This window comes from Leptidea sinapis, chromosome 30, assembly GCF_905404315.1.
Source record: "Leptidea sinapis chromosome 30, ilLepSina1.1, whole genome shotgun sequence".
Lineage (NCBI taxonomy): Eukaryota > Metazoa > Arthropoda > Insecta > Lepidoptera > Pieridae > Leptidea > Leptidea sinapis.
Genome location: NC_066294.1, coordinates 1,376,897 through 1,393,945, shown reverse-complemented (window position 1 = coordinate 1,393,945; position 17,049 = coordinate 1,376,897). Strand labels below are relative to the sequence as shown.

Here is a 17,049-nt window from a genome sequence, read left to right as displayed (position 1 = left end):
AAAAGGTAGTTACTCAGTTGCAAAACCCTTCGGAAAGCTCATAGCATTGCAGCTGCGCTAAAAGCGCTTTGTGCTAGCATAAATCGAATGCTTTCGCTATATATAGACAAACTAACGCCTAGCCATCTAATGCCTCTCTACTTAACCCGTCCAATTCTTGATCCTGGCAAATGCAATACTACAAAATAATGTGAAATCCTAACCTACTTTCCTGTCCTACATGTCTACTGTATTATCAAAAACATTAAATTTTGAAATCGTCTGTATGTTATGTGAGTTACATTTTGCACGACTCCATACCACATTGGCCCAATTTTCTTTGTCCTCAGGAGATGTTGACTCGTTAAATTCTAGCACGAGATGATGAGATGAGAGATGCCTCGTGTAGAGGTAAAACACGTGTCGAATTGATTGAAGACGAATCTTAGCGGAATTTACACTTAAGAAGGATACAACATAACATTTGAATAATTATTAATTTCGGCAAAATAACGCCAAATTCAATCAATTTTCCAACTTTCTTGATGAGCGATAGACAAAGAGGTTGAACAGATGCCACTTATTATGCAGCTGCTAACGGAAAAAAATGGTCTGAAGGTTCTTGGGAGCGTCTCCCAAGCGTTTCTTTAATTCATAGGAATCGTCATAATGTCCATAGGGACATTACTGATCTCCTTACAGATGCTCCTTATAGTATAGAGTGCATTGCTTTCGCTTAGGATGTATAAGGGCAAGGTGCTTCAATATTTTCGTGATACGTTGGTACACTTGCGGGACACAATCAACACTGGAGACAAAATGAACATGTACAATAGTATTGTAAATGTTTATTTTGTCTCTCAGTGTCCAGTTGTTGTTGTGCTTAAATTGTTATTTTTTATCAATGGCTTTAATTAGTGTGCATGAATTGTTTATTCTAGTACATTCCCTCAATTAAATTATATCGGTGGTCGGTTGTTTGTCGTAGTGCCGCTGGCTGGAGCGTCACGTGTCGCGGCGAGTGCGGCAGCTGGAGCGGTCACACGAGGTGTGTTCGGCTCACAACTCCGAGCCCAGTGAGGACGTCTCCATCCACCACAGGGGCGCGCTCGCAGAGGTATGTATGACGTTCAGCTGATGGTAATTGATATGCCCTACCCATTACAATCCAGTGCGATTGACGATTATTATGACTGACAATAAAAACCTAAAGATATATTCAGCAGGCTAACCAGAAAATACAACAATAACTGTAAAATAAAAGTATGAATTTAGAATTTTTGTGTCAATGCGTGAATAGATAGTTAACGGTGCTGATGTTAAGGACGCGTTTACGAATCCGACAAAAATAAGATGTTTTTCGGTAGAATTTGTGATGAAATGAAACTAAGTCTAACAAAACTAAAAATTGCCACAAATATATTACTTCTTTATCTCCAATTAGTGGAAAATATTTGCTTTGAAATTTTGACATTTTATGGCGTAAAAACGATTATCCGTTACCTCTTCACACAAAATTGACGAAATGGGGCTTCATTCAGGATCAGTTTTCTGCTACTATTTACACAATTTTGGCTCTTAAAAAATTATGTAAGAAAAGCATATATAATATTTTCAAAAACACGGGAAATAAATTAATGAATATTTTATAAATAATCTCAGAAAAAAATAAAAATGAATCATCTAAAATTCACAATGTGTGGTATTAAGGGTTATTTTATTTTGTCACTCCGTACGCATTGCACAGAAAGATCTATCGAAACAATCAGTCCGCGCTTGGCCGCAGTCGTGGGTAGACACTGTGTCGGTCATAAGCATTAGAGGTGGGGTTAATCGTTAATATTGCTTAACTTGTTAAAATGCTTATACGAAAAAAAATAACATGTTACGCAAAACGCTAATTATTATAACACTGTTAAAAATTACAATTCACAAGTAACTATACAGCGTTATATTTTACTGCTTAGTTAAATTTCACTATTTGTTAATTTAACATTAGCACAACATTTTATTTATGTTAGCAGTTATTTACTATTAATTAGAATATTAAACAATCTGCATTTTTTTTGGTATTTATGAATTAGTTAGTTACTGGGTGTTAGACAGGTCACTAAACTAGGTACGAGGTGTTAAATTTAAATAGGTCACATCAATCAATGAATTTTCCTTCATACTAAAACAGGCTTAGGACTGATAGATAGACTCTTGCTGCACAAGTTGCAAACAGCACTTTTGTTCTCACTCCTCACAAAATAGTCATATAGCAGCAGTACGTCGTCGTTCCGCCATAATAATAAATAAGTTTTTCTTACACTAAACCTAGACAAATATTATATTTACAGTTATTTTAATATTTTAAAGTTTTTGTACACTGAACACTAATCAACTACTTCGGTATTAGAAATAATAGAGAATTAATTTAATAACCGAAATGTAACTAAAAACCAAAAATATTTTCGACACGGCCCCGCTATACAAAATTATGACTAATTGAGTAACACTGAAGTTGAACAGAGAATAACACAGTCGTTATAATTTCAAATTATTAATGTACCTATATGTTTTACCTAATTCATTGAAGACTTGGAAAATTAAATGCTAATTTATCGTGCAAGTGAAAATGATAGCTACTGCTTAAGTCATAAATAGCAAATATTTGATCAATATTTCTCAGGTTTAATAACATAAATGCTAATTTTTCTCATTTAAATAAACATAGACTTTATGGTATTTTAAATAAGGCACCAATTTGCATTGTATTTTTCTGTCGGCCAACTAGCGTCACTTAAGAAAATTAGTCTATTTTGCAATAATAGAAGTTGTGATAATTTTAAAAGTGTACTAAAATTTTTTAGATGGCGTTGAAACATAGTCTACCCATCTATGTTCACTTTTAAAATAAATTGTCCTAGATTATACGTCATCTAGTGTCACTTTCAGAAACTATTTCGTATTTTCATATCGAACACAGTGATTGAATCTATCGAGTATAATACGACACCATAACGGTTTTCGATAGATGGCACAGATCATTAATTAATAATTAGGTACCCGAGTCCTGACGTAAAAAATTAACTATGAAGTTAAATATAGTCTTTTAGAGTATTTATTAATAACATTGTTAATGGTATTTTCTAGTTACAAGTAAATATTAATTGTTATAACTTTTAGCACCCACCACTAGTACGCATTGCACAGAATGATCTATCGAAATAACCTCAGTCCGTGCTCGGCCGCCGTCGTGGGTAGACACTGTGTCGGTTGTAATCAGCAGCTTGTACTCGGAAAGATCGCTGTACGAACATGAATATTTTTATAAGCTATACAATACTGTCTTTGTTACTTTACATATTTTGTACGCAGTCAGATTTTCAATAAATTATGTTTCTGTTTTTTTTTGGAGAATTACTGATTTATAAGTTCATCTCTATTAAATCGAAATCCAAGATGACGCCTATGAAATTGACCAACTTCTCTTCATGGGTGTCATTTTCATGGTTTTCGACGACAACAATAACGAATATCGGGTCAAAATCGAAATCCAAGATGGCGCCTATGAAATTTACCAACTTCTCTTCATGAGTGTCATATTCATGGTTTTCGGGGTCAACAATAACGAATATCCGGTCAAAATCGAAATCCAAGATGGCGCCTGTGAAATTTACCAACTTTTCTTCATGAGTGTCATTTTCATGGTTTCCGGGGTCAATATTAACGAATATCGGGTCAAAATCGAAATCCAAGATGGCACCTATGAAATTTACCAACTTCTCTTCATGGGTGTCATTTTCATGGTTTTCGGGGTCAATATTAACGAATATCGGGTCAAAATCGAAATCCAAGATGGCACCTATGAAATTTACCAACTTCTCTTCATGGGTGTCATTTTCATGGTTTTCGGGGTCAATATTAACGAATATCGGGTCAAAATCGAAATCCAAGATGGCGCCTATGCAAATTACCAACTTCTCTTCATGGGTGTCATTTTCATGGTTTTCGGGGTCAACAATATAGAATATCGGGTCAAAATCGAAATCCAAGGTGGCGCCTGTGAAATTTGCCAACTTATCTTCATGGGTGTCATTTTCATGGTTTTTTTATAATAATAATTAATAATTTAAAACTTTATTTGGTTCAAAAATACAGAAATCTTATTATTAATAACAATATTATGGACATTACAAAACCAAAATGGTGTCTAGTCAGCATTATGTTGGGAATTTTACTTCTCAACGCTGGTATTCTCTAGACACCGAGACACAGACTTTGAGAATTAAATATTTATATATTTATAATACCACAAGTCTACTGCTACCATAAACATTGGCAATAAAATTATATATGTACCTATATATACAAAAAATCCCCTTCATCCCCTTTTTAAACACAAGAAGCTCCACCCTTCTTATCAATTATTACCACCATATTTTCTTAAGAATAGTTATTTCAATAGGTATTGTAAACATAAGGTATAAGCTATTACAAAAATTAAACGTATATCTTTCTTAATCCCGCATTATTTTCAAAAGGCCAAAGGAAATGTCATGTATCAAACCTGAATCTATCTTTCAAAGACCTATCCAACCGATACCCCACAAGGTAACTCGTATTTTTTTCAACTCCACTTTCAGGGGAGGTGTCCTTAGGGGGAAGCTTCATCCAAAGCACCAGACAACACAAGAAATGGCGTGCGTACAAGGCACACATGTCATAAATGAAACTTATTTGTGAAAACCAAATTTTAAATCTCGTTTATATTAATAATTATCCTAATCTGTTGTCTAAACCAATTGATTTTTGTCAATATTAGAAATTATTAGATGTTTTACTAATTATTATTACTCATCAAACCTGCACGATACAAAGCTAGTAGAGACGATGTTCTACTTAGTAGCGGCCGCGCGCTAAAGCTGCATGATACAACGCTAGTAGTGAAGTTGTTTTACTTCATATCGGTACCGTCTGCTTCAAGCTACATTCGCATTTTCTCAGTCTATCTCAATCAGACTCAATCTCCCTCCCCTCTTCTTGGATAAAAATGTTTGATAAAAACATTTTATTCCGTTTCATCCGTATAAATTTTACCCTCATGCGGGCAAAGAAGTTTCACTTCAAAAATGATCACAAAATCGTTCTCTGCACCCTCAAGAACCTCGGCCACGATACCCATATTGTTGAAATCATAATTTAACGCGGCGGCCATCTTGGATTTCAAAAATGATCCCAAAATCGATCTCTACACCCTCGACAACCTTGGATACGATACCCATATTGTTGAAATCATAATTTTGCGCGGCGACCATCTTGGATTTAAAAAATGATCCCAAAATCGTTCTCTGCACTCTCAAGAACCTCGGATACCGATATTGTTGAAATCATAATTTAACTCGGCGGCCATCTTGGATTTCAAAAATTATCCCAAAATCGATCTCTGCACCCTCGAGAACCTCGGATACGATACCCATATTGTTGAAATCATAATTTTTCGCGGCGGCCATCTTGGATTAAAAAAAAACTGCTTTTAAACACACGACGTTATGCGACAGAATTGCCATCTAAAATTCTAATATTTAACTAGTAAACGAATACATCAACCAATTATCAAAAATCATAGGTATTAAAAAATAAAATTCGAACTTGCTAAAGTATCAAATTCATTTGATTCCCGCAATTAACTTTAAGTACGTGTATGTGTTTGAGTGGTGTCAGTGTAGTAGTGCGATTCGATACCTCTCTGTTTTGAGAACGCGTCCATAATAGGTCAATTTCATATGTCAAAATTAAATTTTGAAACTATGTAATTTATAGAGTTTTTACCATACTAAATACGAATTCAGTACTAATTTGTTATAAAAAACATAAAAATTATTTATATTTTAAAATTTAAAATCACTGTTTTCTTAACTGTTTGTCACGTGACTGAAAACGTCGACCACCATTTTTTTGAGGTCGCTATAGCAGAAACAATTTTCTTTCAGCGACACATCAACGTTACGGATTATGAAAGGTCATTTTTATTTTTAGAAACATAAATAAGGATAGCACTGCCCATTTGACGTTTCTTTGTTTATGTTATTATGTCGACATAATTTGTTTCTGCAAATATTTCTAAAATTGCTATTATTTTAATATTTAAGTATGTATCTTTATGTATAATATATTGAACAAGTATAACCATATTTCAAATTATCATCTTTAAAAATAATATTATGGAACCTTTAATAAAACTAAATTTATTTTTTAACAATAGAAGTTACTAAATGGGTCACACTGTAATGGGCTGCTGAAAATCAGCGCTGTGTTGATATTATTCCAATGCAGCATTACGCTCAGTGAGTCAGTTCCTTTTGATAACAATAACTGCTACACAGTACTTTTAAATTAAGATAATCACTATAATATTATGCATACATTTGTTTTTAATTTTTTTTTATTTTTTTATTATGGAATAGGAGGACAAACGAGCGCACGGGTCACCTGTTGTTAAGTGATCACCGCCGCCCACAATCTCTTGCAACACCATAGGAATTACAGGAGCGTTGCCGGAGCTTTTTACCTCTAAGTCTGTTTTAGTTATATTATTCTGTGTGGTTTTGTGTTTGTTATTGATAAAGTTTTCATTCATTCATTGATTCATTCATTCATGATCATGGCAGCTCCCTTTTTGGCGCGACTATTTATCGTTATTTTGCGGAAACAAAAACGCCAGTTGACTACCGAATCTTTACCAACATTTTGGATTATATTTTAAAAATCGAACTAAATTATACAAATACTGCAAGCTCGATTAATTCTGCTGTCGACTCAAGCTTGACTCAGTGTGTACTGTGATTGGTTCTGGCAGGCGTGGTCGCCGGAGGGCGAGGACAGTCCCCGGCCGGAGCTGCTGGAGCTGGCCGGCGTGTGGGAGCGAGTGCAGGCGCTGGCCCGCGCAGAGGACGCCGCGCTCAAGAGGATCGCCGACCTGGAGATGCAGCGCGCGCACCTCAACGACCTGGCGCAGGTGACCGTCACTCATGTTCATAACACCTGACTTACCGATGGGGAAGCAATTCCAGATCGGCGTTGTCTTGGTTTTTACCTTTTCAAACGTATTCGTAAGGCTTAAAAAGAAAGCTTTTGGAAGCGTAAACTTATATATTAGGAAGAAAGATAATTTTCGACATGTGACAGCAATTTTTACCACTATGAGTACATAATGCCGTTTACAATATCGAATTCTTTCTTCTTCTTCGGAGTCTTCTGGTCACCTGGTCAGACTTTAATCCGCCATGTCTTTTCCACCTATGTCAGCGAGAAGAATCGCTGAAAATCGACGATAGCAATATCCAGAATAATATTCCGGTTTTTAACAAGTTTAAATAGGTAGCAATTGCCTTTCGTATTTCGGCAACTTAGTGTCTTCCAATTACATGATTTGTACATTTGTTATCTTTGCAATAAAGAAAAAATCGATCTGATGTTACATTAGTGAGACGTAGCGCGTATGTATTTTTGTAAGATTTCAGCTGGTTCATCTCTATTAACAAATGTGCGGTCGATCTCACTAATCCGGCTCTCCTACTCATCAGGCATAGTCAAGAAATTATTGAAGGCGACTTTAATGCTCCCGATCCCTAAGAAAGGTGTACGCTCGGATTCGTCCAACTACTGCCCCATTGCCATTACCTCCATTTACTTCAAAGTAACGGAGTCGATCATCAACCGTCAACTCTTGAGATACCTAGAGGAGCTGATCAGTGACTGCCAATACGGTTTCCGTCAGGGTCGATCAACTAGCGATCTTCTAGCATACCTCACCCAAAAATGTGAGCAGGTTGAGTCGAAGGGAGAGGCGTTAGCGGTGAGTTTGGACGTAGCGGAGGCCTTCGATCGGGTGTTGCATAAAGCGCATATAGCGAAAATGTCATCCTATGGGCTTCTCGAGAGGTTGTGCAAATGGGACACTAGCTTTTTGGCCGATCGGTATCAAGATTGTTATCAATGGTGCATGCTCCATCTTTCAAGTCATAAACGCTGGTGTCCTGCAAGACTGCATGCTAAACCCTAGACCATTTCTTCTTCAGACGACAGCACACGGTATGCTTCCTTTACTTTCCTGTACATTTATTCCATTATAATTATTATTTAGATCAGTTCGTCCTCTTACAAATAATTGCATATACTTTATTTTCAATAAATTTACATTATTTCATTATTATCAAGCCAATCAATAATATTTTCCTAGTACTGTTAATGTCCGATTCATATTCATTTAAATTATCAATATTAGAGGGCATGGGAATCGATATCATCAGCAAACATAAAACAACGGTGTTGAGTTATTTTTATAAGTCATTAACATAAATAATAAATAACAAAGGACTCAAAATATTTCCCTGAGGAACTCCACTTTTACAGTTAGGATAGGAAGACTGCTGAGTTATTACTTCTTGGTTTAAGTTTACCACGTTTATTTGCGTACATTGCCTGTATCCAATTAAATTTGATTTAAACTAAGATAAAGCAGGGCCATTTATGCCATACCTCTCCATTTTTCCTAATAAAATATTAGTGCGTAACTCTTCCTTATAGACCAGGGTCGATAATTTTTGAAACCAAAATAAATAACTTACTATTGGTAACTATTTATAATATTTCGTGAAGAAAAATATTTTTTTGTAAAAGATAAAAATAAAAAACCAAAAACTTGTTTTTTTTTGTTTTTTTACATAAACTTTGAAATTATCAAAAAGTGCGAAAACAAACGTTTTAGATCTTTTTATTACCTACAACTATGCCATTTAACATTTTGCCATAGGACTTGTTTCGCCGGAAAAGATATAAACCGTTTTTTACTCTAAAACAGCCCCCCACTTCCACTTTCCGACCTCAGATCGCCCGTAATTTATTTTTCCTGTCATTTTTGTTATATTATCTTCCTTTTTCAATAGGTTTCATCCTACTATTATTTTTTTCACTTTTTATTATTCAGCACTCGTCTATTATCTAGCAATAACATTTTGTTAATAATTTGAAATAAATAATTTCCACTAGATAACTTCCGTGTTTATTAAAACATTTTACAATTTTCGGTCACGCTATAACGTCGCGTACGCAAAGTCTCGAGGATATCGCACGATCCCATATCGCATATCAATATATGTATGAACTACAGTCAGCTCGCAAAGCATTAGCGCTCTTAGGACAACATCTGCAGAACAAGGAAAATATCAGTTTGAAAAATTCGGCGACTTTGTATTACAATATTAATATTAGAGCACATACAAAACAATATAATTTGGCAGTAACGTGTGTGAGTTTGGCAACGGTTCCGGTGACGAGGTGAATGGTTATAGCAACTGTTGGAACAACGCCAGTAGCGCCCATCGCAAGGTCTCTGCGGTTCACGACACGATATTATGACTGGTATCAATATTATGTTTAAATTATATTCATACTTCCGGAATTTGTGGAATTGGCGGTATTTACGTAGTCTGGAACGGTCTTATGAAAACTTAATTTGCAAATGTGAGCCCAAAATAACTAATTGCCTGTGTGTTGCTTAAATTTATGTTTGCTAGCTTTGCCATCCTCTTTTGAGGAACAAATTCATTTAATATTGTAATTAATGTTATCTACTTTATTTATGGAACTATGGGATGAAGTTTGAGTGAAAAAGGGTTTTAGTTTACTCATTGTATGACCTGATACCTGCCGCTGAATAACAATAACTAAATCGGTCAAATGTGTGTCGGACTTATAGGTTTCCGTATCATCGTAAAAGATATGTGACCTGGAAATACTGATTGTAAAATATTTTCTTAATAGTTTGCGTAGCGGCCATGTTGGATGAATGATAGTGAAACACATTTTTTTAAATTTCAGTTGTCGCTATTGGGGTTTATGATATACATTTCAACTCTGTGATAGACAGACAAACGAACGGACACGGTGCAGAACATTAGAGATGCGTACTTCTACTGTTGAAAGAGAGTATGGGCGGTGATCACTCACCATAAGGTGACCCATACGCTTCTCCTGCTTTTCCATCAGTCTATATATATCGCACACCAACGATTCTGTACTGATAAAAAATTAAGCAGTACATTACAGAAAATTTAATTGCATTCCCCATCAATCTTATCCTCACACTTCGTCCAACTTATAATATATTCAATAACACTCGGCTCACTTAGATCATTTAATAAGAAAATCATATAAAAACATTTCTAACAGGCTTTCCATCTAGGTAAACTTTTTGAATTTCACCTACAATTTTTTTTATTTTAGTTTAGTTGCTAGACTTTGCATGTGACATCAATCGAATAGACAGATTAAAAAACGCTTTACTTCTTAGGAATACAAATCTAGATTCGATAATATCATATCTTACGCTGATTCACTTAAAAGACGAAAAATTTTATTCCCACACCTCAGGCGACAGTAGTTCAGCTTGATGTTTTATGTAAAATTACCAGCTATGTAATTAATTACTCTAATCTAGAAAAGGTCAAACTCAAAATCCCAATTGAATGTGTAATTAATAAATTAATCGCCTTCAAAATAATTTAAATCTGTCCTTGCTTCAAATACCGCTTTTCTTGCAATTCACCGCTTCTTTATATTATACAATTTAAAAACATTTTAAAAATCACTTTTGATTAATTTTTTATTTGCAAAAAACAATTAATGTTTTTTTATCGTTTTATCTTCGTTTCTGCGATGAGTGATTATTTCCTTGCTCATTCTTCCTGTATGTAGTTAAACGTTTAAACTATATAATTATAATTTGTGGGCACTCAAGATCCCTACTTAGTTAGTAGTTAGTAGGACGCTGTTTGAAGGGTCAGTCTATCGCACACAGAGTCAGGCCAATAAGCATCAGCGTCTACGCCAAACTGGAATATCTGCCTCACCATCTGGATTTGTGGCCTCCCTCCTCAGAGCGGTATTAATGAAACTTTATTCCAGCTACAATAAAACTATGGACTAAACTTTGTTTTAAAACGAAATTAAAAATTAATCTATACCTTACTATTACACAATTTATAGTTTTAATATTTTTATCATTAAAAACATTTCTTACCTGAATCCATTATATAGTTAGTAGTAGTACTTTCGCGAGCTATTATAGTTATTGAATTACGTCATTACGTATTATGTTGTACTTGTGTCTTGCGGAAGTGTTAACAGGATCAAAGGCTAGGGTTGCCTTCCGTTAAAATACTCTACACACATGTCCATATTATGCAATAGAATACAACATTACTCTGCCTTTGGGCACTATTTTTGATAAATTTAACCCCCATAAGCATTATGCAAGATTGAACCATTTTTGAGTTAAGTTATCAATATGTCAAAAATACAACATCAAAAATCTGTACAAAAAAGTAGATATTAATTTAAATCATTCTTACTTCTGATTTATAAAAACGGTTAAATACTACGATTATTAATCAATATTTAAACAACAAGTATCGGTCCAAATTTAAAAATGCGAGTAAAACGAAAAAACGATAGTATTACAATATTTTTTCTGTGACATTTAAGCTACCTTTAACGAAATTTTACCGTTTTATGTTAATAAGTTACTTAATAAGCTTTTGTTAGTTAGAAAGATTTTTTACATCCATTTCGTATGAAATGGATTTAAATTGTTTAACATCGCATTTTCTAAATAATGTAATTGTCATATTATGCTATCTTGTATTGTTCAAGGGATGTTGGTTAAGGACTGACTCTGTATTTATTTTTATACTATCTTTTTTATTTATACACGCATTAACAATTTAATATCGTAAATGTTGCAACTTTTTGCTTCTATTTGTAGATGAATGAATGAATGATAAAATGCTCTCATCCAGCTTTAGCATCTCGTCGTCTATAATGCTATAATATATTTCATACGATGATTAATATACCTAAAAATACCATCACGACCACTAAACAATGTGGCAACCCTAATATGGAATAAAATTCAAGCCGGGGAGATACGTTAGCGTTGCGACGGGGTTCCGGCTTGTATAAAATAAATGCTGTAGTCACCTGTGTTGTACTTAACGGTGAAGCTATTAGATTTGCTATCGCTACTTTTAATATCTTTTGAAGGATATTTCATTCATACATATTCTGTGTTAAATATCACCCGTTAAAATTAACTGACATTTTACTGTGTTATATACCATTATTATCTTTGCATTTGTATAACATACTAGCAGTTGCCCCCTATAAAGAACCTACATTTCAAATTTCAAGTTGAAATAACTATAGTTACAACTTTCCAACCCTTCTCTTTTATAGATATAGATTACCAATTTCTTTTATATTCAAGGCTTTCTTTTATTTCTTAAGTCAATATCTGTATGTATTTTCCAATATGTGTAAAATATATTAAATGTTGGGCTAATTATGAGAGTTGAAGAGAGTCTACTGGGTTTATGACGTAATTTGTTTGTTCTTTCTAAATCTGAACGAGCTTTTACTGTATACTGGGTATTTTACTGTCTTTTATATTTGGATGATTTTGGATTATCGTGACCCTTTTTCAATTCGTGCAGCTCCATAAATCATATTTATGACAATCTTATTTTCTAAAAAATTAGAATATGTCGTTGTTGCCACCGTTCTTAGATAACTTTTAACTATTTTCTGAAAAATCTTTCTTACTATACGTTTCCAACACAACCTCATATTACTTCTGCGCAACTCTAACAACTGCCTAACACACACAAACATAATATTATTCCGCCGCACACACTGTGACGTTTATTAGATCTAAATATACATTGGATCAGGAGCGAACGACATGCGGAGGTTCCATCGTTCTATCATATGAGTTTCTTATTAACTCTTTGTTTTCAAAGTTTACAGCTCCACCTTTCGAAATAGAAATTCAAGCTCTGAATATGATAGTTTTATAAATATTGTTCAGTCTATATTATCAAATGATTTTATTGGTGTATTATTTTTTATTAAAGCTTGTAGTGAACGCCAAAAATAATTGGCAGCTAAAAAAATATCCCACGAAAATAGTATAATCCACCCAATGTATATTCTGGACCATGTTCCATGTTATGTACGTATGAACTTTCTTAAAAAACTGTGATAATCATAATGTTAACACCAGTAGCATAACATTGTTAAGCTTACGCGATGCTAGATAATGTACGAAACAAATGTGTTGCAAAATTCAGAAGAATTTTTATAAAACGTTTAAGTGTGAAAGGTTAGTATGTCTTTGTTAATGATACCACATATTGGGAATATTAAGCAACCGCCCTCATATAAGGCTATTTAATTTAAAAAATTGTCGTAATAAATTAAAAAAGATAGCTTCTCAGGTCTCATATATTTTCGAATGAGTGGTGGTATTTGTAAATTTTATTCAAGTAAGTAAGTAATATTAGATAAACTATTAATCTTACACTAATCATTAATTAATTATTTGACATCCAACAAGTGATTTAAAAATTATTTTGAATAAACATATTAGGTATATGAATTTGATTCAATTAAGTGCTAGACCATGCGATGATTTTCTGTTTCTTTGTTTTGTTTAAGTATTTAAAGCCTTGTCTAAGTCTGAGAGCATTGAGTGTGTGTATCAAATTGTTTGTCATTCACCGTATATCGGGAATCCCGACCTCCATTCTTTATAATTCCATGGCGCTACATTACTGGCGCTCGTCTGTTGCGGTTGTGTTACCCTCGTGTATCATTAGGGCGTCCCCTGTCATCAGTATGTTCCCGCGCGCGTCTAATGCAGACGCTTTGTACCTCGTCCAGTGTCCGATGTTCAGCGTTTTCTGCTGTAAGAAGGTCCGTCATCACCCACCCCTCCATCCATCACCATGTAACATCACTGATATGTGTGTGTGTGTGCGTGCTCGATCATAGCTCCCGCCTCTGTGTGGGATGTTCTTGTTGAATCACATTAGACGGATATTTGCGATGGGCCTACCGGAGTACACGGTGAGTTTGTTTGTGTCTTTTCATATATAATCCTTACATATTATGTAATGTTCAATTTTGTACATAATGTATATACACTAATATTGCGAAATATAATAATATAGTGCCAACATTATTACATTAAATATATAACGCGTAAGGTTTATTTTCAACGTCTATTTATTTATTTTTTACTTACTGGAAATTTTTAACTAAACAAAACTCTTATATAATTCAGTTAACAGTCTGAGCAAGAACTTAAATAAGTTTAATACATTGTTGAACCTTGTTCCTTGAAGAAAGGAGATAATGTTGTGAATGGTTAGACAGCGAAACCGATACTTTTTGTCTGTTGGCTTTCCATTGAGCGTAACTGTATCCATCGGTCGTCGTTATTCTAATGGACTTTATGGGTTTCCCTTTTCTTCATTTATTTTATGTGGGCTTCAACTGTAACAGCTTTACGCGTCACATCGTCCCACTTTCTATCTTGTTAGTCAACAAGTGTGTCCTTACTTTAAAAACGCAGACGATCGATCTTGTAATATGCTGCAAGGTCGCACTGGCTCTGGTAAACAGATCAGCTAAAAATATAGGTTGTATTTTTTTTTAATTAACTTATTAACTACTTCCATTCTAAAACATTAATGTTATTGATGAGTTTCCCGTTGTATTGAAATATGTTAAAGATATCCCTCTTCATCAGATTTTTATGCGTGCAAACAGAACTTGATTATAGGTTACCTACGTACAAGCCTACTTCAAAGCTATTATGCAGCTGCAATGTTTAATTTAATCACATGAAGAATGTTTGAGGTTTAATTTCTTAGTAAATAGGTCGCTTACGAGTCATCGGTGTCGTGAGGTCATCAGCTGATCCCCCGTCCACTTTGGTTTTGTGAACTTCTGATCGTCAGCTGTTGATGTCCTGTCATAAGTAAACAATAACTACAAATTATCATTTGTGTTCAAGGCCTTTATTCCAGGAGTCATATAAGTTTAAGCTTACAATTTTGATATAATTAATGCTTTAGTGAGTGTTTTTATTTTTTATTTTTTGCTTTGTCTCTGATCATCATGAAATTTTGGTAAGGAAAGTACAGTGTACAAGATGTACTAAAAAATACACGCATGATATGGGTGGTATTTAGCACTTTGACGTAATGTCCGTTGCTAGAATTCCGACCGGCTCCTCAGGGCACTCCCCTTGATAGAATAAATGCCGTAGAAGATGTAGAGAGAACCCACATCTCTACGCAACGCCAATTATAAAGCCTATCAGAGATTACTTGATCGTCGATGATTCGAGCTCGAGAAGCTGGTACTGGGCACCCGCCCCAGAGGTGAGAACAGTACTCTATGTGAGGCTGAACTGTCTTGCCTTACTGAGTACACAAGCTTTTTAGAGGCCACTTTGGCCTTCTTATCCAACTGATAATGAGTTGGATTATTGCACGATAATTCTTGCAAAATATAGAAGCTAATAATATTACCGCAGGCTTTAACGCGATAACTTTTTAATGACTAAACTTACAAGCTTAGCCACGCATAACTTCGAGATGATAAGCGCTGATTCGGCTGAAGCAATAGCTGAACCAACCATTCCTTTTGATCTTAAACGTTAAGTCATATAATAATTCCACTATACGCAATCATTTTATGCCAAGACCTATTCATTACTAAAATGGTTTTGGTGTTATTTAAATAATTTGAGTGTGTACTTACAGACATGCATCCAGTTTTTGAAGGGTTTGTGAGGAACGTTTCCTATTTCAGATTTTTCCCTTGTTTGTATTCTAATTACATACCACATTTCAGTACGACTTTAAGAAGTTCCCAAGAGATTTTAATGTTCATCAATAACTGAGTAGGTCAGATGTATTTCAGATGTCAATAAATATAAACCATAAAAGCTATATGACTCACACGGGTTAGTAATGAGTCTGCCAAGAACCATCAATTTTAGCTTTTTTGCATGACAGTACGAAATAAACACGTTTTTCTTCAAATATGAACTGTAAGTTTTGTAGTTTGTATGCCTGGTATATCGTTGAATTGAGCTCTTGACCTTTGTACATGATTGCTAACAAGTGGCTGAGTACAATGGCTCGAGCCAATTGTAGCGATATGTCCAATGAAGTGCACAGATCTTCAAGTGGGTGCAATTCCCTGCTTGTTCGCTTATTAACTTCTGGTTAACCCGTGCAATTTACAATTAAAGAGTTACTTCTACTTCTAAGTCTCGTAAATAAGAGTACTTTCTGAAAGTATTCGTTGAGTATCAAACAGACTCGACTAGAGATACGTCACCACTTCTTTTAAAAGATACTAGGATGACATAGTTAGGTTTGCATTCGACATTCATTTTTATTATCGACACACGACAACAGCGCCAACAGTCCACTCAAAATGTTATAAACGGCCGCTCAAGTATTGTGTTGGACCTTGTGGCAATATATTACCCGGACCACAGTGCTCTTATTTACAATAAATTGTTTTAATATTGCGTTTGTATTTTAGGTTTTTTTGTGGATAATAAAGTTATTTTACTGGATATAATTTTTAGATTGCTTTACTCGCCTAACTGTTAAAAGTATTTATTTTCCGAACAAAAAATAAAATTCAAAAACGATGCAAATCAATGTACCTATCTACTAGTTTCTGGACATATTTTGTTTAACGGAATAGAGATAAGCAATTTTTTACATATATGGCATGGCTGATGTTTTTTCAAAACAAGCAATTGGTTTTGCGATGCGTAACTATTGTGGCTGGATTGTAGTGCAGAAATAATTCCTTAAAAGTGATTATTCTATAGACTGCACATATTTTGAAATTAGGGATGTCATCGGATCCAAATAATACGAATATAACAAAATATTTATCACTCTTGCGTTAAAAACACATATTGAGCAGTTTTTTTTGCTACATGTGATTTTTTCAACGTGTTTTTTTTAAATCCAACGAGGTAACGCATTCTCATCTATCATGAAGAGGAAAGCATGCTCGTTCGATAATAGTTGGTCTGTTGATTAGAAGACATAGCTATGTCCTATCTTTTGATTCTTTTGATCTTTTAATTAACGCCGTAATTAATCCGAGACATGCCAAACCTGTCGCTCGCGTACCCGATGCACT

General features: G+C 34.5%; 1 protein-coding gene across 1 annotated transcript in view; it reads left to right on the top strand.

Annotated features, from left to right (window-relative positions):
• LOC126973816 (putative leucine-rich repeat-containing protein DDB_G0290503) overlaps positions 1-17,049 on the top strand; it is an 81,410-nt gene that overhangs the window by 28,116 nt on the left and 36,245 nt on the right. Inside the window, exons 12-13 of the mRNA XM_050821157.1 lie at positions 968-1,096; positions 6,824-6,982. Coding sequence (XP_050677114.1) covers positions 968-1,096; positions 6,824-6,982 — 288 coding nt within the window. The remainder of the gene's footprint in view (positions 1-967; positions 1,097-6,823; positions 6,983-17,049) is intronic.